Here is a 25863-nt window from a genome sequence, read left to right as displayed (position 1 = left end):
TTAGGAGCGTTGAGAATCACACCACTTTAAAAACAAATTCATACCAGCTGTGTCTCTGAAATAGTCCTAGAGTTTTAAATTAAAGTTCTGGAAGACGGCTTGTTCTTTCTTTAGTTTGTGTAAAGTTTCATTACGTGCTCTGCTTTTATGTTTCATGTTGTTACTGCAACAACGAGCTTCTTGGCTGAAAAATTATTTATTCCTGGTAGCAAGTGTTTCATTGTAATGAACAATAGTGAAGTTTCTTTCAACGTGAGGTATAATGGAGATAACACTGCCAAAATAATTGAAATTATTGCTTCCACATTATAAACCTGAACCACTGAAGTTTCCTTGGTACATTTTTTTTCATAGCAAGTTTAACTTGTAACAGAAAAATTAGCAGTTTTCAGAAGTTTGATTTAATGAAAGGCACCTTTATGCTTCATTGCTATGCACACAGGTTTGCTTCTGGTAACTCTAACATACATTTGCACTTGCTAATCTCCGGAAAAAAAAAAAAAAAAAGAAAAAATAATGTCTGAAGTCCATAAAAATAAGAAAGCCTTCTAAGTGTCCTTAAAATAATGTGAAGATTAAGGGGTGTATTTAGAAACTTAGGTCATGGAGATATTTTTATTCTCTACAACATTTCTCAAGAGCACATTCTGTTATTTTGCCTGATTAATATCAGATTCAGAGCCTTCTCGTGATTCATTTTCATAGGAACAGATGTTATCATTTCTGGTGGAATTAAGATGTATTGTGGGTATTTTGTAGCCTACTTTGGCATTAACTTATGCTTACATGTTTTTCCTTCATTCTGCCACAACACTGTAATTGTACTCAAATGATTCTCAATGCATTTCCACAGATATTTAGCATGTTCAGACTTTGTACACTGTATCCCTTGATCTCATGGATGGGTCTTGTTTTTAAACTCTGAGATCTGATACATCTGTAGTTTTCAAATCATAACTGGAACTTGTTATAATACAGCAGGTTTTGTGCACATACTTCAGTGCTGCTTTTGTAGCCTGTCATGAGTTCTGCAATATCTCTGTTTGCCACCCAAGTGTTGATTGTGGGTTCAGTTAGTGTGAGCCCCCTCCACATCTGCAGAAGTGTCAGGAGGAGAGGTGGAGGATGGAAGGTGATCCCAGGTGAAAATAAGAACAGACAATTTGGAAAAAGTGTGTGAGCATGAAGGACTTGTTAAGAAACACCTAGATGATAGATTTTTCCTAAAGATAGTTTAGCCTGATGTGACACTTCTGTGTTTGCATTACAGTTTGAGGTTCTCCTTCAGGAGCTGCTGTTCTTATTTGGCCCTGCCAATTAGCCTTAAGGTTTTTCAGTTAGCTTGGTCCTAACCAGAAGACTTGTCATGGCACTTGCAGCCAACTAATTTGAACATGTTTTAAGTCACTGGGGGCAGAGATGTACCTGCGCTATCCCACTCAATTTCTGCCTCCTGAGATGGAAAGGAAGGACCTGGTTGACATCAAGAACAGCACCAAAGTATGCTTTTTATATATAGACAATGGTTCTTTGACCTGTCATTTACTGAGAGCTTTTCCTCTTCCACAGCCTTAATTTCTTTCTGTTTTGCTGTTAAGCTGCTGGTTAAATGACCAACCTCAGCTGACAAAGAAGGCAAAGGAGTTTGATTTCTTTTGAAGTGAAGATGATTGTTACTTCAAAAGCAGGTCAGCGGATGGGCTTGGACTGAGAAACAACATTTCATTTAAATGTTTTGAGAGGCTTGAAAACCTCTGGGTTGCAGCCACAGCCTGTGTAGGAAGTAGTATGCTGTGTAAGCCAGATTGACAGACTGAACCCCAAAAAGGTACAAGAGAACATCTTCTATCTTATATTAAATGCATTTTACAAGATCTGCTGAGATGAATATAGGTGCCTATGTTGGGACTAAGCTAGGGCACTGTTACATAGAAGTGCAGGTGTCCCAGCCACTTACTGGAACTGGTGGAGCAAATCCATGTTAAGTCATTCCCACTTACTAATGGTAGTTTTTGTTGGTGGAGAAGCATAGGAGGTAAGAAATGATACCTAGCAATGTCATCTTCTTAATTTAATGTATAAAATTTCTAGTATGCAGGCAGGCCTGGCACAAGTGGAACAAGCTGTATGACCTTCATGTTTTCTTAACAAGTGTTGCTTGTGGCATTTTTCTTAGACATAAGAAAAAAAAAAAAGGAGGAAGAGGAAAGATTCCTTTTAAATTTTGCATGTGTAGGATCATAGGATCATAGGATGTTAGGGCTTGGAAGAGACCTCTGAAGATCAAGTCCAATTTCCCCTGGCAGAGCTGGACCATAGAATCTAGCACAGGTCACACAAATGCATCCAGATGGATCTTGAAAGTCTCCAGAGAGCAAGAATCCACAACTTTTCTGAGCAGCCTGTTGCAGTGCTCTGTAACCCTCACAGTGAGAAGTTTCTCCTCATGTTGAGGTGGAAACTCCTGTGCTGTAGTTTATATCCATTACCCCCTATCCTGTCACAGGGTGCAACAGAGTAGAGCCTGTCCCCTCCTTGACAATCAGTCCTCAGATATTTATGAATATTTATTAAATCCCCTCTCAGTCTTCTCTTCTCCAGACTAAAAAGCCCCAGGGCACTCAGCCTCTCCTCATAGGGCATGTGTTCCAGTCCCTTAATCATCCTGGTAGCTCTCTGTTGGACTCTCTCCAGCAGATACCTGACCCTCTTGAACTGGGGAGCCCAAAGCTGGACGCAATGTTCCAGGTCAGGTCTCATCAGGGCAGAATAGAGGGGGAGTAAAACCTCCCTCGATCTGCTGGACATGGTCCTTAATGCATCCCAGGATCCCATTGGCCTTCTTGGCCACAAGGGCACATTGCTGACCCATGGATAACTTGTTATCCACCAGGACTCCCAGGTCCTTCTCCCCAGGGCTGCTCTCCAGTAGATCACCTCCTAACCTGTACTGGTGCAGTTTATTATTCCTTCCCAGATGAAGGACTCTGCACTTACCCTTGTTGAACCTCATTAGGTTCCTCTCTTCCCAGCTCTCCAGGTCCTTCTGAATGGTCACACAGCCTTCAGGTGTATCAGCCAAGCCTCCCAGTTTGATATTGTCAGCATACTTCCTGAGCAGATGCTCTGTTGCCTCATCAATGTCATTGATGAAGACGTTGAACAGGATCACACCCAGCACTGATCCCTGCAGGACTCTTCTAGTTACAGCTCTCCAGCTGGACTTGGCACCATTGGCCACCACTCTTTGGACTCTCTTTTGTAACCAGTTCCTAATCCATCTCACTGTTTGTTCTTCTATCCCACACTTCCTGAGCTTACTCACAAGGATGGTGTGGGAGACAGTGTCAAAAGCCTTACTAAGGTCAAGGTAGTCTACATCCACTGGTCTCCCTGCATCTATCCATTCAATTACAACATCATAGAAGGCTATCAGATTAGTCAAGCAGGATTTCCCCTTGGTAAATCCATGCTGAGTGCTCCTGATCTTCTTCTCTTCCAAGTGCCTAGAGAAGACCTCCAGAGATGGCCTTTGTTTAAGGAATTTTGAACAATTCCTTCTTATACCAAAACAGTTAAAAGCTATTCAGAAGGAAAACATTTTTCTCATCATTTTAAATAGTTTGAAATCTTAGCCTTTTGTAGATACAAACTGATGTCTACATGGCAAGAAATGCAAAATTTCAGCTCATGCTGCAAGGAAGGCCAGAATAGGGAAAAGCATGGTTAATTGTAAAAGGAAATCTAATGACTGGTTTCTGTTTCTAAGTTTAAACCTGACATTTAAAGAAAAAGATCGATATTTTTTGTTTAGTTTTTAATGTTGACTAAAGTCAGTTTCAAGTGTGGCACAAATCTGCGGACTGTTCTGCTTCAAAGCATAGCATAGGCCACATATGCAGTAGGTAGACTAATACGAATTTTTAATAGCAATTAATTTTCTTAATGTTCATACACTTGAAAGGACATTGCAGACTTTTCCTTCAAAAGCAGATATATTGAGATAATCACACTTCACTGCTGCAAAAGAACATTAACTTTTATAGGAGTTTGACTCGTGCCAGGGCCACGTTTGCTGTTGGCCAACATCAGTGTTGATGTTGTTGCAGGTACACTGGCTGACGTTTTCGCCATCCATCTTTCAGGACTATCGAATTTCGATTAGTGTCTAACTCTAAAGGTATGTTCAGAAAAGTGAATTTGCTGGCAAGTTCTGCTTCTGATTGTGGCAGAGAAGAGCGTGAAGGTTTATGTCACTGTGGGTTTAAATCACAGCTGACAGATATATTCTTTGCGTGCAACCATATTGATCAAGATCAGGTTGTGTGCAGGAGGATGTGCAGTTTTAATATGTGATCCCAGCACATGTTACAGTATCTGGTTATAGCTGTCTGCAATTAATAGTTTAGCATGATGATTTAATTAGAGAGTAACAACAGTGTTTATGTATTGGTTTTGCAGAACAGCAGTAATTCATGACAGCATATTGACCTGGAAGAATTTTATCTAGCTTTACAAGTTTGAAAAATAAGGATTAATATCTATGACCCCTTCCTATGCTTAATCATGGTTTGCAGCTTTAGTTTCCTGCAGTATCAACCTCCCTTATAGGTACTAAAATGTATCTTCAGGCTTCCATTGAGTGAGAGCAGGTAGAACTAGAGTTGTGGGTGTTTGCTTTTGGGCTAAATACCCATATTGGGGTTTCCTATGACTGTCGGAGGGGGCCAGGCCCACTAAATGAGATACTGCCCCCCAGTCCTGATGGAATTCTTCAACAAAATATTCCAAGAGGTTGGGTGATCCCCTTATCACTCTCTACAACTACCCGAAAAGAGGTTGTAGTGAGGTGAAAGTAATTCTCTTCTCCCTGACAACAAATTATAGGATGAGAGGAAATGGCCTCGAGTTGTACCAGGGGAGGTTTAGACTGGATATTAGGAAAGAAATTCTTTACTGGTAGAGTGGTCAGGCATTGGAATAGGCTGTCCAGGGAGGTGGTGGAGACACTGTCCCTGAAGGTGTTAAAAAAACACGTAGACGTGGCCGTTCAGTACATGTTTTAATGGCCATGGTGTTGTTAGTTTGATGATTGGACTCGATGATTTTAGAGGTCTTTTCCAACTGAAACAATTCTGTGCTGAAAGGTTTTGTTGAAGCTGAAGCTCTGTGCTGGAACTGCAGAAGACCGACATCAACCACACGGTAATGATGATGTCAGGACAAAGCAAGAATAGATGACAAAGTCTTAGAGAAATCATAGAATGGTTCTGGCTGGAAAAAACCTCTAAGATCACCAGACCAAGGCTTCTGTGTTTAAGACATTAATTTCTCAACTGGGTAATTATGAAATGAAAGACAGCAAAATTTGCACGTGCTTTTAGGATATTAAGGATCAGAGACAAGAAAGCCTTTCGGAAGCTTCTGCAAGGTAAATGGGTAGACAGGACCCTGGTAAAAAGTTTCTCTCTTTCTTAGAAGCCCCCTCTATACACTGAAAGGTTGCAATAAGATCTCCCCTCAGCCTTCTTTTCCGCAGACTGAACAACTTCATTTATCCCAGCAGACTTGTTTGGCCTTGTCTTGCTCAATATCCACCCTTCCTTCCATAGTGTATGCCATTGTGGCAGTTGCTAAGCACGTAACAGATGAGGAAATGCTAAAATAGCAACACTTTTCAAACAATAGGAGTGAAATAAAAAATTATAGTGCTTATAGCATAATATGAGACTATTAGCTATTTTTAGCCCAATCATACATCTATACTGCTACTCGTTGTACGTGCTTTTGAATATCACCCAGTTTCACAGTTAATTCTAAAAGAATGTGAAGGGGTTTGGAGTTACAGATGGCGTGGCTAACAAACCCTTCACTCAGGACTTCAAAGCAATTCATACTTATTAGCAGAAGTTTAGTGTTGGTTTTGGCCTGAGTGTGAAGGGAATGGATAATTTCAGCACCTAGTATGTATATTACTTGCTCTTGTTAGGTTATCTTATTTTACACTTGATTCTTATTTGTCCTTTTAAGACTTTATCAAAATAGAAATCACAGAAAAAAAATTGATTGCTCCTTTTATAAACTGGATGTTAGGAAAAGACAATGAAGAAATTGTGGGAGGCAAAACTCGATCTGATGCATCCTTGTTGTGCTACCCAACACATTATTGTTTAAGACTAAGTTTAAGACTAAATACATAAATAGAATCCAATGAAGGTGCTCATTCCTGCAATGCCAGTGAAAATGTTGCAAGGATGAGTTAGGCATGGCATGGCTGTCAGTAACTCCAGTGTAACAAACAGCACTGGCAGCACTTGCATGTTTTCACTTTGTTACAAATCTATTCACCATATCACTGTATGTGATGTATTTTAAAATAATATACTTCAGAGAACAAAAATATAGCCACCACCAATCCCCATCCCCATCAGCATCCCATTCTGCCATTTAAAGTGTTCTCACAGGAGACCATCTCTGATGACAGCAGCAGTGCTGACAGCCATTTCAGTGCTCACACTGCAAAAGGCCATCAGACATCTTAGAAAAGTGTCAGAATAGCAGCTTCCCGTTTTCAGAAGGTATTTTACCAAGTTGGTATTGTGGTTGTTTTGAAGTTAATTTTTTTCAAAAGCACGACAGAGGGAAGCAATTTACACAAATGCCAAAAAAACCCACAAGTCTGCATGTCATAAAACTAAAACCTTGAATTTTATCTAGAATTAGTTAAGCACTCACATGTTGCTTTTTTGTCTTGCTCTCAAGAAAAAGTTAAAAATTTTAAAATGCTAAACTAGCATGACCTTTAAAACTTGAGAGGTTTATTCATTATCTAAATGAACATCATACACATCAGTGTTTCAGGTGGGTAAATCTTTGAATTGACAAAAATTACACTCCAAAGCAAAAGGTTCAGCATAACTAAGCAGAAATTGACTATAAAACAGATGATGCCATGCTTAGAATGGAAATACTGTAGAAAGGTTTGAAAGAAATGACAATGTCCTTTCCCAGTAGAGCAGCTGGGACTGTGTTTTTCCACATCCTTGTAATTCTAGGTTCAGTGATGAATAGTGGAAATTCCTTTCCGTTAGGGATTTTTGGATCCTTCATCCAAATATCACATGCATCACTATAAAAAAATTGTCCCTGCTGGAAGAAGCAAACAAGGAGAGGCTCTCTGAGGGGTCATTAGAGGATGGTAAATGATGGAGCCATGCCAAGCAAGTGTCATGCACCCAGTTCTCAGTTGGCCTCCGTACCCTGTCAGTGACTCCTTTTTACTCTGTATAGACAGTGGTCCCCTCCCCTTTATGGGATTAGAGGGACTGCTTGGAGCATGGAGGGAGGGAAAGGAGACTGTTTGAAGCTCCTGATTTATCCAAGTCTAACATCAATGCATCATTCTCCAGGCCTTAAGAGATATCTTGGGAACTCAAACATGGTTCTGAGTCAGTGGGAAGTAGCCTCCTGGCATTCTGCATTGAATTTTCCCAGTATAACTTGAGAGTACCTGAGGACCTTCCAAAGGCACTATACTCCTGCTACAAATCCAACCAGATCTTATTAGAAGCATCCCAGTCTGTACATTCTTTTTATATATGTTTTGTAAATGTTCTTTTCTTTTTTCCAGAAATGAGAAGAAATATATAAGCCGATATTGGAAGGAAGTGAAAGTTGGAGACTTTGTGCAGCTTCGCTGTAATGAAATTATACCTGCTGACATATTGCTGCTCTCCTCAAGTGATCCTGATGGGCTATGCCACATAGAAACAGCTAACCTGGATGGTGAAACTAACTTAAAACAAAGACAAGTGGTGAGGAGGTTCTTAGAGCTGGTAAGTCACCATTCCTAACTCTCACTTAAGATGAAAATTTGTTTCAGGTAAGCAAACTGTTCATCAATCCACTTCATGCCAGCTAAATCTACTTATTCTAGTAGTTCAACTGTTATGGTTGTCATTAAAATACTAGCACTTGCCAACAGCTGACCTCAACACTGTATCAGAAGTTTTACCATATTTTTTCCCTGAATTTGAATAGGAATTATTTTGAGCAATTGTGTGTGGTTGGAAAACTTTGGGGGTTTTAAATGGCTTCTATTGTAGCTTGAATTTTGAAAATACATTTTAACTGGCCAGTGAGAAGATATTTAAATGTAAACAACTACTTTTCTTGCCTGCAAACTAGATCAGTTTCGTTTAGGAATTGTGCCTGAAACTCCATGTTCCAGAATATCCCTCCAGCGCTTGGAGCATTAAAGCTTGCAGGATTTAAAGGGACAGCATGCATCCATTCTAGTTTACTGCTCTCTCACTGTGCTTATCTCTCTCTGGCAGCACTATTTTGAAACAAAACAAAATCCAGATCAATTACAATCAGCAGAATTACAGGAAATTACCTGACATTTTACTTGCTTTAATAATCTTACTGAAATCACATTTAAATAAATACGATTTAAATCCCAGCCCCCTTGCCAGCTAACCCCTGTTTCCTGTATTTTGTCAGGAAAAAATATATTTTCTAGAACTCAGCTATGTCTTTTTATTAGTAGCTCTTCTCTTGTTGTGAGATTTTGCAAACAATGAGAGCAGCTGCCCTTATCACTGCCATCAAAGGTAACTACAGAAGCCTAAAGTTGTGCTGAGGTATAGCAACATTAATGAAGTTGTAATCCAACCAATACAATAAAAATCAATTGTCCTCCAAATAATTCTCTATGGTAGATGGAGTCTTTCTCTTGTGAATAGCTTGTGAAAACATGAGATAAAGACTTGTTTGTCAGTGATTTCCACATAGAGTTTAGACATGACACAGCAGCTATCACCATGGTAAGAGGCTTAATCAGCCACAGGCCAAATGTTTCAAAAACTCCAATTGTTTCAAAGAAGCTAATTGAATTGCTTCTCAAACATCCCATCCTGTTCACACTGAGAGGAAATTTGTCCTGGTGGGTGGAGTTCCAGGGAGGTACTCTAATGGTTTATTTCAGTTCTCTGCCAGCATAGACTTCCTACATGACCTCAGACACAAGCTATAGATTGCATATGGACTACTGAATACAGGGATGTTTTCATTTGGGGTACGTTTTTAAGTTAAGGGCATGCCCCAGCTCAATCTCAAAGGAGGACCTGGGAAAGCACCAGTTCCTCCACTCATTCATAGCAGATGGTTGGGTTTCTGTCATCCAAGACCATCTGACACACAGTAGGAGGTGTTGGTAAACATAGTCAAAAGGGTTGATGTTTCCAAGTACAGATCATCACAAGAGCTGCTTTCAGGAGTCTTACTGCCCAGAGGAGTCCCTCATACTGTCAGGATTCCCAGCTTCTTGGTGGTAGTCCCAATTCAGTGCTAGGAGCGTTATTCCTGGAAGCTGGTGGGCTAAGAGAGGACCTACTGACCCTTACAGATGCTCCTGCTCCCAAATTCTATGAAGCCTATACGTGCGCCAGTGCCATCAGTTGTGAAATCAGTCTTTGGTCGTTAACCAGGAAACACATGCATGTATTACAGAGCAAGAAAACTGAGAGTGAGTACCCCTGCAAGCTCATGTTTGGCATTCTCAGCTGAGGCTTAAATTGCTAATCCACATCAGGCAGCTAGAGACTTCAAGGCTGCATTTTATACAGTTTGACAAAGCTTGGAACTTTCAGACTGCTGTGCAGAATTGAGTACTAGTGCTATTTCCTCCTCAAACAGGTTAAAGGTTATCAGAGACTGAATTGAGATGATGCTCAGGAAAGGAAGATGCTGAGGAAGCAGTGTCTACCAAGGGGAGCAAAGATAGTTTTATGTCTCACCAGGTCAGCACATCAGGATATACATGTCATGGCTTGCTCAGGAGACCCTTGCTTTGCTGATGAAATCATACAGATACATATGATCAGCTTTGACTGGAGACACCTAACTTACTTTACATTTCCAGCCCATCCTCCTTCCATATCTTAGTTCTATGTATTATAAGATGATTATGGAACTTCTCTGTTTCAGAAGTGTCTTCAAAATACGTGGATAAATATTTTTTTAAATAAATTTTAGATCACAAGATTCTTAGCTACAATAGCAGTGAAACCCATAGTAAATTGTCAGGGGCTAAACTGGGGTCAATGACAGAAAGCTCATTCATTCCAATGAAAACAGGACTGGGCCCCAAGAAGTCAAGTGCTGAGAGAGAACTTTGAAGAAAACCACATGTGACTACCTCTTCTGTCTTAAAATAGCTGAGAAAGCAGGAAATACCCAAGCCCAGGTTTCTGCGTCAACTAAGTTGTAGTCAAAGTGCACACCTGCAAGTACGAAGTCCTCAGCAGCATCACAAAGCTTCTCTGTAACAGTATCCAGTAGAATATGTTCCCCCTTCATTAAAGTCCTTACCAAAACCTGTCTTAGCACACTTAATTCTTTCAGCAGCATTAGCTTCCTCACACCATACTAGCAGAGATAGGCTCTTACTAGTTCTTGACAGTGTTGACCTCCTGAGAGACACTCAGCAGTGGGGTAAGGGGAGCTGCTTGGGAAATGTTGGATGAATAGTAGGCCCGTAGCCAAGCAGCATGGAATAGCCCATTTTTTTGGAGTGAAGCTCAGTTCCTGTATGGGTATGTCTTTAGTTGCCACAACTGTAGAGAACATATTGTTAGCTCTAATAAAATGCTTTAGAAGGCCAACATTTTCTTGCACCAAATGCTGACTGTCCTTTTACAAAACCTAAGAGAAGTTCATTCCTGGTTCTTACAGGACCTGCATCCCACCCTCTTCATGCATTGGACAGGAATGCTTTTATATTATTTATTACTATTGTACTCAGCAGAACAACTCTGCTATTTATGTTTATAGCTGTTGGGTTCAGTGTTGCTTTGAAGTCCTTTTGTTCAAACCTGAAAACAAGCAAATAGATTATGTAGTCCTGAACCTCTCTTTCCCACACTGTTAAACTCTTCCCCGCCCCCCTTACAGAATGACATGCCTAATCATGTGGCTTATCATAGGACAAGAAACAAAGATTTTTTAGAAGCTTCTTCTTAAAATATCAGCTGCTCATAGACACCTTTGAATAATATCTCTGTAGTAGTATCTCCACAGTTTAAAAGAAGCCATGTTACAAAGCTTGTCATTTCTGTGGTTTTTAAATGAACTGATAACTTCTGAGCACGTGCCTGCAAAGCAGGTCAATGAAGGATAGCTATTTCTATACCTGTCACTCTGCTGGGCATGGGAAAGGAGCAGGGGTAGTGGCAGGAACAGTTGTTTTAAGCCAGTTTTATGCTTTCCTAATTCTGTCCCTGCCCTGTGTCCCACTCATACAATTTACAGTACCACAGGGCTGTGCCAAGCTGCTTGCCACAGAGAGCTTGGTTGCCAGTTTGGCGTTGCTGAAGTGGGGTATGCACTGGGCAGACCTTTCAACCACAGCACAATCTACAAATGCCTTCTTTAGAGGACAGCAAGCCCAGCACCATTGGGGCAGCTGTTCTGCCATCATGCTCTGAAGGCTCTGTGTGTCTTTCTTCAGCATTAACAGCATATAATGTTTGTAATTTGAGAGAGTAAAACGTCTTAAAGTTTCCCTCTTCCAAACCTTAGTTCAAAAAAGTACTATTCTGATCTCTTTTAAGCCCAAATCTTGAAGCAGCAATAAGCAATTGTAGAAACAGTTCTGTATCCTTGTCTGCAGTGTTTTGCAGGCATTGTTATCCTCTAAACCCATGCTCAGAAGATCCAAGATCAGCATTTGTGGGCTTGGATTGGATCTCTCTGCTTGTGAATTCCAATAAATTGTTTTCCTTTACAGTGCAAGTGACCAGAAATATTGCTTATTTTAGTGCTGCTTTCATTTGTCTGAGTAATTCATAGCAGAGTGGGAACATACGGCTTCTTAGCCTTGTGTGTTTGTTAAGTATGCAATCTCTCTGACACAAACCTGCACTTTTGTTCATGATTCAACAAACTATCAGTAGACAACCTGTGGGAAAACACAAACCCATTCGTTCCTCTGTGGTTGGTACATCTGGAGATAGCAGTTTTATTATACATCTTGTTGTGCAGTCACAACAGTCAGTATAGAAGAAATTACCTGGTGGGCAGGTTTAAAAAAAAAAAAAAAGATAAATCTTTCAGATCTCAGGGTTTTTTTCTCAGAGATTTTATATACTGTGGTCATGTTATCCAGCTACTACCACAACAGGATATGCTAAAAACATTTAAAATAGTCAGAAATTTACTTCTGCATGCTCCGTCTTTAAAGCCAGAAGGACAGTGGACTGTCTTTACCCTGAAACACAGATCAGATCTGTTTGTGCAGCGGGACACATTGGCAAGTGCAGCTAGGAGAAATCACTGTGCTAAATCCCATTGTGAGTGATCTAACAGTGTTAACAGTGACCAGTAAGCATCTTTTGGAAAAAAAACTCAAATGTTTCTTAGTAGTCTACTAGCTTGCTTCCAATTTCTAACCCACCCTCATTGCTGCCGTGTCACAGCAGCCATTTCTGGTGTGCTGGATCTAATAGGAGACACGGTAGGCAGGAGGAATCAATGTGTTTTCTGTGCTACTCTGCAGGCTGCTATGCCACCACACCCTGCACAGTTGCTTATGGAATGTTTTCCGTCCATCTGAGACATCATGTCAGCCGCTTTTCAGAGAGTGGATAAGCAGATACAGCTTTGGCTGCAAGAGCTCAAAACTCCCTTTCAGATTTCATAAACTTGATTTAGGATATTTTAATAGTGTGAATCTAGACTCATGAAAAACATTTACATTTCCTTGCTCCACTGTTTTTATTCAGTGTGTTTTAACAAAATCCACAAAGACTCACTGTGGATTCTGGAGCAGCTTATGGTTTATTAAGCACTGACAGTGTCCTGGATGTGGAAAGCTTCAGTTCAGCTGAAAGCCTAAGCTAAATCTAGTAGCTGCCATGCCCTGTGAAGAGGGTGCATGTATCCCTCTGAGGGCTGATGGAGGTAAGGGATACATTTTCATTTTTTTTCCTCTCATTTTCTCCTCAGAGTAGACCTTTGTGCAAAACAAACTTGTAGTAGCATGATTAAACAAGTTTAGCTAAGCCTTGGAAATTACTTTGTGTCTCCTTATTTAGTTTGTCGAAAAAGCACATCTGAATTTGGTATCTGCCTGTGAGGGGAGTTCATCTGCATGCAGACTTAACACCAAAATGACTCATCAGTCTGATTTCCTCACAAGTCATATGTGGACCATTCTGAAATATGTGTATAAACACAGAGCCTATGCTTACTGCAGGCATGTTTGCTCATCTGTCCTGGCCTGGAAGCCAGGCTGAATTGACAGATCCAGCTTTCATTCCAGCCCTACCTGTCCTTGCACAGTGATGGAAGCACACTGTGTACAGCTGGACTTCCAGGAACAGTCACATAGCTCCCTGTTCCAAGCACTAAACCATTTATATCATAGCTGTCTTTCACTGTGAATCCTGGGCAGAAACCAGTCAAGAAAAGAGAAGGCTGCTTTCTAGAAAAGCCTTACTGTTGATGGTTGCAGGCTGCTCTATAGATGAGGCACTCTGGGAAGAGCAACTGATGCTAACTGCATGAAAACAGCTCACAGGGCAGCCTTGGTATCTCAGTGTAGATGTTCCTTTTGCATTCAGGTTTTGGGTTTTTTTGTTTGGTTTCTTTTTTTTTAGACATTATCTCTTAAGCCTTTCTTTTTTTGCAGTATTTTGAGAAGGTCAAGGACAGGAAAAATGGCTCCAAAGTTCCAGATAGGTACCTGTTAAAACAGCAAATTTGCGCTCCATCCCACACATGTTGCCAAAATTAAATTTCCCTGAGGGAAAAGAGTAAAAAAAAAAAAACCAAACAAACAAAACAATGGTTTTCACTGTGCACTACCAGAATATTAAATTACAAACTATTTTTTTAGTTTTATAGTTTAGCTGAAGATTTTAAGGAAATAAGTGTTGTAAGGGCACTGGTGTTTGTCAGTGTAAAATGGGAGTGTGTCACACTCTGCAAAGACCTTCTTCTGAGGTCATGCCTTAAACATTAAGTAGATTTCACTGATGTGGGTTGAATTCCTATGAAAAACTCTATACCTACATTGGAGTCTCTTTTTTGAATAGTACCATGTCCAGAGATTATTTGTGTGGAAAGTGTGAACATGTCTAGTTAAAAAGGAAGCAGCTGATGTCTCTCTAACAGAAATCAGATGTATGGCACCTGCGTACAGAATAGCCCGATGCAGAGCAGGGCCCAAACCAGCACTGTGGAAAACTCTTGCATGAGCTGAAAGTCCTAAAGGAAGGCTGAGAACAGGTTTTCACTCTACTGTGGCAGTTAGTCAGCAGTCTCACATTGAGACATATGGAGAAATAAAATCTCAAGAATTATGGTTCACTTCCTCCTTGGTCAGCTTTGAGCAAGGTTATAATCTCTTTCTAGTTTCTATTGTGCAGGTGTCTAAGCCTCATGTTTGACTGTAAAGAGACCTATGTTAGAGAGACAAAGAACTTGAATAACTGTAGGAGAAAAATTTGGGTATCTTAATCTAAATATTTTGAAGGGGGAGGGGACAGAGGAAGAGTCCAGTTCTAGTCCAGTTCTAAAGACTTATTTGCATTGACTATTTGGTTTTGTGTTTAAATATAGGTTAAATGGGCTAAAATGATGATTCTGAGTTTGAATGCCTCAGCTGTGAAGGGCCTCCCATCCCTGGGGTAATCCTTCCAGCATCAGTAAAAGACTGGTAAATCCATTAAAGGAAATGTAAGGAAATGCCAGTGCTTGTGCTGTATCCAATCTCTAGAGAGGCAGGACATTTCAGTCTCTGTATCGATAGTCCAGTATCTCTCCATTCTGCTGTTTCTCTGAAAAAGCAGTAGAAAACATTAGATCATTTCAAGTCCATAGAGAAAATAAAATGATATGTGTTTTCATGCTACAGAGAAATAAACATTTACATTTAAAGCTAATAAGAGATTTTTCCATTTTTTTAAATTTTCTTTTTCCTTTGGGTTTTGTCAGTTTTATCGTGACTTTTCTGATTTCCTAGCCTAATTCAGTTTTACTGAACGAGTTTATTCCTGGAAATATTTATTCCTTAACCATACATTGGGCCATCAACTGGGAACAGGAAATACCTGGAATATCTGTTCTCAGAAAGTAGATTTTGTAATAGAACACAGAGAACTCCTCATGATAGGGCCAGGATTTTTGAGCTGAAAACACATCATGCTACACTTGTACCTCATACCACAACCCCATTTGGCTGCATCGGTGGTTAGGAAAGGATGGAAAGGGCTTCTTTCCCAGGGCAAGAGGGTTCATAGTATTAAGCCACATGTAATCCCAGCCATGGTGTTATTGTCATTCTGCCCTTTGGAAGCACTGAGGTGAAGAAGGGGTCAGCTTCTCTGCCAGAAAAGGCAGAGCGACACAATGAGGAACTCAACATCCAGGATGTGAACTCTCATCCCACTTCTCTTTTCCCCACCTGCTACCCTCCAAGTTTTTACACATTTTAGTACTGATAAGGCCACAGAGGCCAGTAGAAATTTGCATTAAAATGTTACAGCCTGTCACTTCCCATGTAAGTATGTCTCAAATCTGTTATTTCAATAAACTCACGAAACTGTCCATTCATTGGTAATAATCATGTTCATACTTTCAAGCTCTGCTATGACTGTTATGGTCAAACACAAGACATCTGTGTCAAGTGGAGATTTATAGACAACAGTGCTAATATTAATTCAGCTTTCTCAATGGCACAGCAATGGATTGGTTTACATCAAAGCAGGGAACACTTACTTTTTGGCTTCTAGGAGAACAAGAATTTGATGGTTAACATGCATCATGGTTAGAAAATCCATGTAAGTTGTCTTAAGCACTTACCAGCCTCCACTTAACTTTTCCAAGCTTGTTTGCTTATTACATTTTTGCATGGCTTGATTAAATACCAGACTCAAAACCATGGTTCAGATGTCTGAGTGTACTCATATACCTGTATAAGCAATGTGGCCAATATGGCTGAGATCACAGGCATCTGATTTACAGGCTGCTGCAGGAAGGGATAAAAATGACTTTGTCCTGCTATTAATTACATAAAGGTAGGTCATGTCAGCTATCAAGAAAAAAAAACAATGGAATGCTCCACAGCAATCTATTTCAGCAATCTTTGACTAAGGCAGAAAACTGACAGTGACACAGAAGAAAAATTCCACAAGGTCTTGTATGAATTGATGTTCTCCCTGTTGGTCTTATTCCTTACATTTGTTCTCACTTCCGCGTGCCACATTTGTCAAATGCTTATAATAACAAACATTTGCATAAAATTTAAATAACCACAGAATACTTTGGGTTGGAAGGGAATCCTTAATGACCATCTAATCCAGCACTGCTGCTGTAGGAAGGGACACCTTCACAAGACCAGGTTGCTCAAAGCCCCTTTCAACCTGGCCATGTACACTTCCAGAGAGGGGGCATCCTCAACATCTCTGGGCAACCTGTTCCAGTGTCTCACCACCATCACAGTAAAATTAATCCTTATATTCAATAAAACAGTTGCCCTTTGTCCTATCACTGCAGGCCTTGGTAAAAGGTATCCTTCTTACAAGCCCCCTTTATACATTAAAAGGCCTCAACTAGGTCTTCCCAGAGCCTTCTCTTCCCCAGGCTGAACCCCAACTCATTCAGCCTTCCTTCATAGGCAAGGTGTTTCAGACCTCAGATCATTTTCATGACCCTCACTGTAATCAGGTCCATGCCTTTCTTGTACTGAGTACCCCAGAGTTGGATGCAGTAGTCCAAGTGGGATCTCGCCAGAGTGGAGTAGAGGGGTGGAATCACCTCCCACTACTTGCTGGATACACTGCTTTTGATGCAGCCAAGGATGGGGCTGGCCTTCTGGGCTGCCAGCTCACATTGCCAATTGATGTCAGCTGAGAGCAGATGGACAAGAGAGCAAAGCTCTCAGTGTTCTTCAGCCAATCCACCTTCTTCCATGTACCATGAGTGACAACTACAGCCCTTCTGCCTTCAGACTGACTGTTGACCTTCACAGCTGCCTCACCATTCTCTCCATGAGGCTGTAAGAGAAGTACAGAAACAGCTGGGATTAAGCAGAGAACTTATACTCTGAATTTTGTGTTTTCCTTAGGAACATTCATGAGGCAGTCATGTTAAGTGTTAAGTGTTGATACATGATAAAATTCCAAGTGAAGATGGCATGCCAGTGGCCAGCTTGAGGAGTTTTTATTTGATTATACAACCTTTTCACACTGGAGATGCTCATGGAAAGGCTGAAAAACCTGTGGTAGTGTTGATATGAATGCTCCTCTGTAGTATTTGGAATAAAATGTTTCTTTTCATTAGGTCTGCTTCTTTCCCTCTATGCTTTGCTGCAGCTGGCAAGGACTGAAGTCTCTCAGTTCCTTGGGCAGTGGCTGTATGCTGTAAGTTGCCCTCACATCCTAGAAATGTTTCTTAAACATACCTTGCAAGGTAAGGGTGTTTTTATCCGTATTCCCTGTCTTCAGGTTCAGATGGGCTTATCAAGATTTGGTGGTTTTAACTGCCTCCTGACACTACAGCTGCTACTGTTATGTTTTACCATTCATAAGGAAAACCCTTAATTAGCACCCACTCTTCATCAGGAGCCTGATGGTCTGACTTTTGTTTATGAAATTATGCGAGAAAGGTGCTTGGTATTTCCCTCATCTGTTTGAAAACTCTTAGTCCTCATTCCCATTTCTTCTGGCAGAACTTCATCACACAAGAAGTCAGGCTTGCCAGCAGCCGCAGTAGAAGGGAATGTAGGCCCAGGTATATTCAGAGGCTGACCTGAGCTGTTGTGCTACTAAACTAAATTAGTGTGCAATGGTTCTGCCACTAATCAAGTGAAATTTTCTTCCAGTAGTTACGACATGCAGCAGAAAGACTGCTAGAAATCTCTCTAGAAAGAGGAAAGCACTGGAGAGTGGGGAGGGTTACATCTTACTTAGTGTATGTGAGCATGAAGTGAAAAGCCTCTGGAGGAGCAGGTAGTACACAGAGTTTTGTGAGCCCTTGAAAGGCTTAGTTTGTGGTCTAGTTGAAGTGCTGAGCTAATGCTGAGATTGGTTCTTACAGACTATTAGCCAGTTCATTTATTTCAGGGGCTGGCTTTTGGAACAGGCAGATACCACTTTCTTAAGTGTCCAGGTCTGTGTCCATATTTCAGCATTGACATACTCTGTTCCTTATCACTCTCCAGTGCTGCTATAGTCTATGAATGAATTCATTCACAACACTATGATTTCAGTGTATTGCTAAGGATGGCCCTCATCCCAAGGGGCATGAGAACTTGCATCTGTGTAGTTTCAGTGTTGTTGACATTTTTTTCATACTTTTGTCCCATGATTGACTAACAACAGTTTCTTCAGCTGGCTGTCATAGAATTATTGAGGTCTTCCTAGGCTTTGCAAGAAATACATTTCTTTTCCTGCAAGCTGGATACTGTACTATTCCTTCATATTATATTCCACAAAGGGTAAAGCTTTTACTTAGGTCAACCAGAGGAAGATCAGTCTCCTAACATTTATTTGGCTTGCTCAGCTGTTCCAGTATTTCTGAATACTGAAATCTGTTCCATTTAAACAAACAGTAGTGAAAAAAAATCAAATTATAGTAGTCATTGTCAGCATGGAAAACAAAGCTATTGAATTCTGATGTGCAGCAGGATCTTTTTAGTTCCTAAATAGCATAGCTCAAACTGTTTCTTCCTTCTCATGTGAATTAGAGGGACAGATAAATTCTGACAGAGTAGTGCAGTTTAGACATTAAAACATTTCATTCTTTTAGTATATAAACAGTCTGCACACTTTGAATACATAAAATCAATATGTAAATCCAGTTAGACATTAAGAAAAAGTCAGATTAGTTTTATATGATAAATTCAGGGTATTGCTATATAAAGCAATAATAAGATGGATCAGCGCATTAAGGGCATGTGTTCTTATTGTACTGAAAAGCTCTTAAACTGAAAAGTTATTTTTCTGACTAAGGCAGATTTTTGTCTATTAAATATTTCCTTTGAGTTGTCCCCATGACTCCATTTCGCTCATTTTGTTTCCACCAGACATACACACCAAAACAAATCCTCATCCAGAAATTACACTTCATGAAGAAGTCTGAATAAAATCCCCAGCATATCCAGTAAACACAATGTGATGAGTGGGCAACCTTCACTGTCACGTAAAGGCATCCTGGGGAACTTGTACTGTCCTGTTGAAAGGAAGGACTGAACATTAGACTCTGGTTTCTGCAGCAGTAAAGTGGGGCTGATGAATAACGGAAAACATTTTAATAACTATGCATTATTAGTATCACTAGCAGTCCATTAAATCCCCCATACAACATGCATTTAATGAAGGAGAATGTGGTGTTTGAACACTACGTAATTGTCAAACTAGCTCATTTGGCAGAGCAGCATGGTGTTGCTTCTTGAGTTACGATAGTTCCGTGAGGTTGCCAATGGAGTCGGAAAAGTGGGGGTTTCACTGCAGAGGTTTAGAAAGAGCTTGCAGATGAAACTCGGAAGTCATGTTACAGAGAACACAAAATTCAGTATACCTTTTTCTTTATGACAGATCTCTTCCTTAATCCATCTATTGGTTTCCCATTCTGTAAACAAGGCACTGTAACATTTTCTTCCCCTCAACACTTAGCCTTTTTAGGATACAAGTTTTTCAGAGGGTGATACCTTAGTAGTCACCTGAGAGTTAAGGAACAGGAATCTGTTTTAATGTAAATGTAAAAGAAAACACTTCTCCATTTTCCCTTCTATTTACATTTGAGCTTTCCCCAGAGACAAAGCCCAGTTACTGCAAATCTAAATTACTGTTTTAAATGGAACTCTTTTCCAGGTTTAATAGGTAGAGCATTGTTAATGCCCACTCCCAAAGCCATTAAAAGCCAGCTTTGGAGGAATAAATATGTAGCAGATTTGCAATCCAATTTGGTTTGCTTCCATAAGGAAAGTAAGCCATCCTCAGAGTATGAATTTATTTCCCCTAAGTTTTAAGAAATTGAAAGAAATAGGATTCATGGATAGGATGTTAAACATTTTCCTAGCTAGAGACTCCTGAAAAAATGAAATATGTTCTGCAGAATCCCCAAGTAAATAAAACACCTAAGTATCCCTGTGTGTTCTTTTGACACATTTCAGTCTTTATAGAAATACTTATGAGTTCCTAAACAGTCAGCACTTTTTCAGAGGAAGACAAGTGAATTAAGGCTATTTTGGAAAAATCAGCATATGAAGTCAGGTATTTGAGGAAAGTCCCTTCTTTTTTTTTCCCATCCTTTTTTTTTTTCTAGTTTTCATTTTAATATGACAAAATAATGAGAGAAGAATGATTCAAGAACTTGTCTTCACTCCTCCCATGTATTTTGTGCATCATTTTGTAATGCAGAAACTGTTAAGACTATTTTTGATGATATTTTAATCTTGTTTTCCATGTCATAACAGTGATGCAGAAATTCAGTGTAAGAGAAAAATTAAAGGTAGTGGTGGAGAATTTAATTTTTCATGGACTTTTACCTAGGAAACTACAAAAATCATGAGTCGTGTGCACTGTAAACTTCTATCTAGCTGCAGCTTCTCTTAGCTGTTAATACATAAGAACATCACTGCAGTTAACATTTTATTTGCTGCCAGAGCGTGGGTATCAGCACAAAAAGGAAAAAGCTTTGATCATTTTGAAGTCTTATGTTAACTTTGTGCTTCTTTATAACCACTGAAAGCAGTCACATGCAGGCAGTGTTGAACATATTTATTCATTCATTCACCAAAAGGCATTTTCACATCAAAACAGAGGGAACTATTTGATTTATTATTAAGTCAAAGAGCTTTTGCCATAAATCAGAATTCAGCGGCTTTGTTCCCTTACATAAACTACAGTTATAACTGGATTTTCTCTCCTCCCGGATATTATCTGGTTAAAGATCATCATCACATATTTCAAGTTAATTGTAGCAGAACACAAATACACAGACAGTTAGATTTAATGATAAAGGACTTTTAGTTCCAAAACTGAGTCATAAATGAAAAGGTTCCAAAAAAAGGAGGAAGAAAAGACTGTGTTGCATAGTAATGATGGTGAAGTTGAGTAGGTTTAATCCTTCCTGTTATTGACAAGATTGTTCTTTTATTTGCAAAAACTAGGTCCAGACTTCAAGTAGATTTTTATTATTATTATTACTTGTAAAGTTGGTGGCTTTGCTTGTAGGCTTTCTTAACAGAAAGGGAATTCAGTCTGCAAGATTCCAGTTGCTCTACAAGTCATTGTGTCTGTACAGCAGTGAAATCGTGCTCTTTCTGCTAAGTTCAGCACCCAATGAAATCCAGCATTTGATTACATTGGGTTTTGTTTATAGGTGTCTCTAGGATTCCCTTAGGCCATTCATCAAAGATGTTGAGATTTCTTTATTTTCTTTTTATAAAGACCACTGAATGAAAATTTGTGCTCAATTAACTATATACTAAGACAAAAAGTGTTTCCCTTTCCAGTCTATTCTTTTCCTTGTGGTTTACAAATGCAATTTAAGCTGTAGTGGTGACTATTCTTTAACAAAGTACTTAAGCAAACAGTATATTATTGAAACACCATGAGTAATGTTTGAAGATTATACTTCCTGGTTTTTGGGTTGTTTGGTTGGCTATTTACTGCCATGGAGCATGCCAGGGCAATGAAAAAAAAGATCACATTCAGGGGCATGACTGTTGGAGCCAAGGACTCAGGCAGAGTGAACAGTTCAGGAGTTCTAGCAACAGATTTCAGGTGTCAAGGCCTGAAAGCTTCGTGGTGTCTGTCATAGCCAGTGATTCCTTCCCTGTGACTGCTAGTGTCTGTCTGAAGTCAAAAGCTGAGGAGCAAGGGTCAAAGTCATTGAATGGGTGACTTGACAATATCTGGCCCATTCTACAGCCTAATAATGTCTTGCATGCCTCCATGGAACTAGGTACTTCCAAGCATTCCCTGCATTCAAGTTCAGTCACAGAGAGAAATTTAAGGCTCACCTGGAGAAATATCTAATGAGCTTAAACACCAACAGTATTTAGTGCTAAAAAGACCATCTGGATTTCTTGCTAAGACTCAGGCACTTGACTGCCAACTTGGATGTAATTTAGGGAGTCTGATTCTTATTGTAGGCATCTTCTTTACTCAGAACTCCCCTTCACTTTTACTCACTTTCTTTCCCCCTTGTTTACAAGCTGAATTCTGCTTATGAAAGTGATGCTTCCCTCCAGTGGGCTGTAGCTGCCTCCAAGTGACAGCCCATATTCATGGTGGAGTCACCATCGCCGGAGACGTTCAAGAGGAGACTGGATGAGGCACTTGGTGCCATCGTCTAGTTGATTATTTAGGCCTGGGTGATCAGTTGGACTGGATGATCTTGGAGGTCTCTTCCAACCTGGTTGATTCTATGATCTCTTATTTTTTGAAAATACAGGAAAGGTTTCCAGAAGTGTCAGGTGTGAGTGGTTTGAATTGTCTCCTATAGTGTGTTTATCTTCCAGGTGTAACTGGCAGAAAAATGAAGGAGGGCATTGATGGTGATGCTGCTATATCACCTGGTTTCTTTTATCTCTTATTTAAAATCTACTTTGTTTCATCTCTTTTGAGTAGAGACAATATCAAAAATCAGAGAAACTGGCAATAAGATTGTGTCTGTCCTTTGGTTAGTGATTCTCAGTCAGCTATTCCCATAGTATTCCCATACCATTCCAAAAAGTACTGGTTGAGGTGTACAGCTGCTCAGCAAAACCATTACAAAGCATAATATTTGTGTTGTTATCACAATTGAAAGCTTAATAATATGATAATTCACAATCAATTCTGCCGTTTAAATGATGTACAAAGTAGTTTTCTAAAGATAGTCCTCACTGATGGAGACAGCCTCCTCAGCAGCATCAGGATAAGGTATCTCTGGTTTTTCTGCATACTTTGTTTGGTCTGGCAAAGGAGAAGAAGGGGGAATATTGGGTTTTATTGAATAAAGTCAAGTAATTATGCTGTGGTAGGATGTTTTTCATCAGACACAACAAGATGATAACTACAAGTAAACATACGTAGTCAGCAAAAATACCAGCTTCAGACTAATGAGCTAGAGAATCAAAAAAAGTTTTTAAGTGTTAATTAGAAAAAGTTACTCTGCTATACACGTGTAATTTACTGTAATAGATTAGTTTATCTGTGTTGGCATAAACCAATTAAGAAGTCTTGCTAATATTTCAAAAGCTTATATTAGCTTTTTCATAACTGGCAGTATATTGACTTAAGTTGTCCTAAATTTTCAGTAGCTTCACTGAACGTAGAATGTAATGATACTATTGAATATTTTGAACCTTCCCAGATAAATTTCATTTTTTGACTCCAGATGGAATTCATTTTACTTCTGAGCTAAACATCTTTTATATAATGCTTCTATAATCCCACATTTTTCCACTTGCAGAACAAAAAAATCATCCTTGTAAGGGAGATTTTGGAAAAATTCAAGGAATTTTGGTGACTAGGTCCCTTTGATTTTAAGTGCCAGTGGTCAGTGTCATTCATTCCATTACCTTTGAAAAAAGCTGGACTTTAATATATTAGGAAAGCTAGAAAAGGAAGTGATTTTGGCTATAATTTGCAAGTCCTTTCCCTAAGTAATTAACATTTTTATAATTCCAGGACTCAGAATTCGACCCCTTGAAGTTCACCAGTGTCATTGAATGCGAGAATCCAAACAATGACTTAAGTAGGTTTCAAGGTTACATGTGAGTATTTCATATAAAATCCTTCAGTGTATGAACCATTAATATGGAATAAAATAAATGGTAGTTTGTTTTGGGCTGTATTCTTTAAGCTGCATCATCATCACATACATATATTTAAGGCCCTTTTAGAGGATTCTTACTTCAGCATGACATGGGAGCCTTAATTTCCATTCCTCAGGATGGATTTAGTTATTAGCTTTGCTCAGTTTACACTCCAGAAAGGAATGCATGAATCAGTGCAGTCACAGATACTCCTTTTCTTCCCTCCATGGATCAAAAGGCCCATCTGGAAATGGGAAGAAATAGACAACCAGTCCAAGAGAGCCAATAAACAAACACAATCTGTTTTACACTGCTTTTGCAAAGATGGGTCTGTTTGATGCTTCTTTTGATACGTGTCACTGAAGAAAGTCAGAAGGCAAAACTATTTCCTCAGCTATGGCAGTATTCCTTTCCTCTCCTTCAGACAAAATAAAACAATTGACTTGATTGATGGTTGTGCTTGTGTGTTACCACGCAGAATCATCTGTGACCACTTGACTTAATTCTAAACAAACAGAACTGTGTTAAACAGGTGCTCATCTCTGGCCAGTCAGTTCTGCTCAGAATCAAATGGTTTACTATGTGCAAAGTACTTTGCCTCTAATATATCCAGGACTGTAGTGTGTGGGCTTGCTGATGGCAGTGACTTAAGAGATATACTCTTGCATGGCTTATTTTTCCACAGTCTGTAACCACATGGAGAGTGAGAGCCCAGGATATTTAACTTTTGTCTAAATTTTAATGAACAGTTAAGCAGACACAAATTATCTTTAGAATACAATGGTTTATCACCTATATTGTTTAGGAGTGATAAGAAGTATTGAATTATGTAAATAGCACAAGGTAAATTGCTGGAGTTTGGGGAGTTTTTCATAGTGATGCTCTTTACCACCTCAGTTACAACTCTCAGATGTCATAGATTGTGTAAGATGTACTGTCAACGGATGTAAATCAGGTCAAGGTTTTGAAGCTACGTCAAGTTGCAGCATGGGGAAATGTTTTCCTTTATTTAGCAGCACAAAGCTCTACAGTTCATTGAAAGATAAAAGCTTCATAATAGACTTACAGCTGTCTAGATTAATAGAGATGTAAATGTTATTTCCAGATATGGAAATGAAAAGTTTGGCAGCTTTTTTAGCACACTTCATATGTATGAATCTAAGCAGAAAACATGATAATACCTTTTGGATGATTGTTGTTCAATATTGATTGTATTTAATTTAATTTCTTTCTATGTTAATAGTTCACAAATCATGTGAATATATTTTGACACACAGGAAAAAGCCAAGACATGAGGTGATTTCCAGGTCTCATCAGCTATGCTGCAAGAGAGTTACAATTAAAGGACCATGGAGCATTTAAGTAAAGAGCAGGGACCATGCCCTCAACAAATAAACACGCAGTCCCTTCATTTATCACAGAGAAGACTTTTTTCCTTCTCTTTTTTAGATTTCCTTCATTAATATCATGAAATCATGATACCAGAAATTGTGATACTAGTCATTTCAAACCAGTCATTATCAACATGAATAGTAATTAACACATCTGAATTGAAACATGTCATTGTCATGTCAAACTTGGATCTTAACTCTTGTTCGAGATCTTACCAGTAGTCACTGCTTGAAAGGTTCACATAGCTCCTAGCTGAGAATGGATCAACTGAAAAGAACTAAGATATTAAATAGGGTTTGCAATAATAGATTTTCAAGAGATCCATATGTAAAAGCTTTGCTGGATCATTGCTGTCAAAATTTGTTTGAAGTTATGACTATTTAGTAGGTTTCCAGTTTTGATTAAGATTGTCTTAGTTTTTTTCTTGTTTGAACTACAAAGAGCTCTTTGGCTCTGATATCTGTGTTGAAAAAATCTTTCAGAGAATAGAAATATTTGTGTGTGTATATGTGTTGTAAACATGTAAAAATTCTGTTGCCCACAATTATTCTGAAATGAGATCAATATAGGTAACCAATTTAGCACAGGCAGGCCAGTGTAAAAGGAAATACGAGAATAAAAAAATAATAAAAATACTGCAAAATGCATTGAGATGG

The 25863-nt window shown here is 39.3% G+C and overlaps 1 protein-coding gene across 1 annotated transcript in view; it reads left to right on the top strand.

Moving 5' to 3' along the window:
- The window catches only part of ATP10A (ATPase phospholipid transporting 10A (putative)), a 111868-nt gene that overhangs the window by 37568 nt on the left and 48437 nt on the right, over nt 1-25863 (top strand). The window contains exons 2-3 of the mRNA XM_054383218.1: nt 7631-7835; nt 23688-23773. Of these exons, the coding sequence (XP_054239193.1) occupies nt 7631-7835; nt 23688-23773 (291 nt within the window). The remainder of the gene's footprint in view (nt 1-7630; nt 7836-23687; nt 23774-25863) is intronic.

The sequence above is a fragment of the Indicator indicator genome, chromosome 1, assembly GCF_027791375.1.
Source record: "Indicator indicator isolate 239-I01 chromosome 1, UM_Iind_1.1, whole genome shotgun sequence".
In the NCBI taxonomy this organism is placed as follows: Eukaryota; Metazoa; Chordata; class Aves; order Piciformes; family Indicatoridae; genus Indicator; species Indicator indicator.
This window is presented reverse-complemented; position numbering and strand designations above follow the sequence as displayed.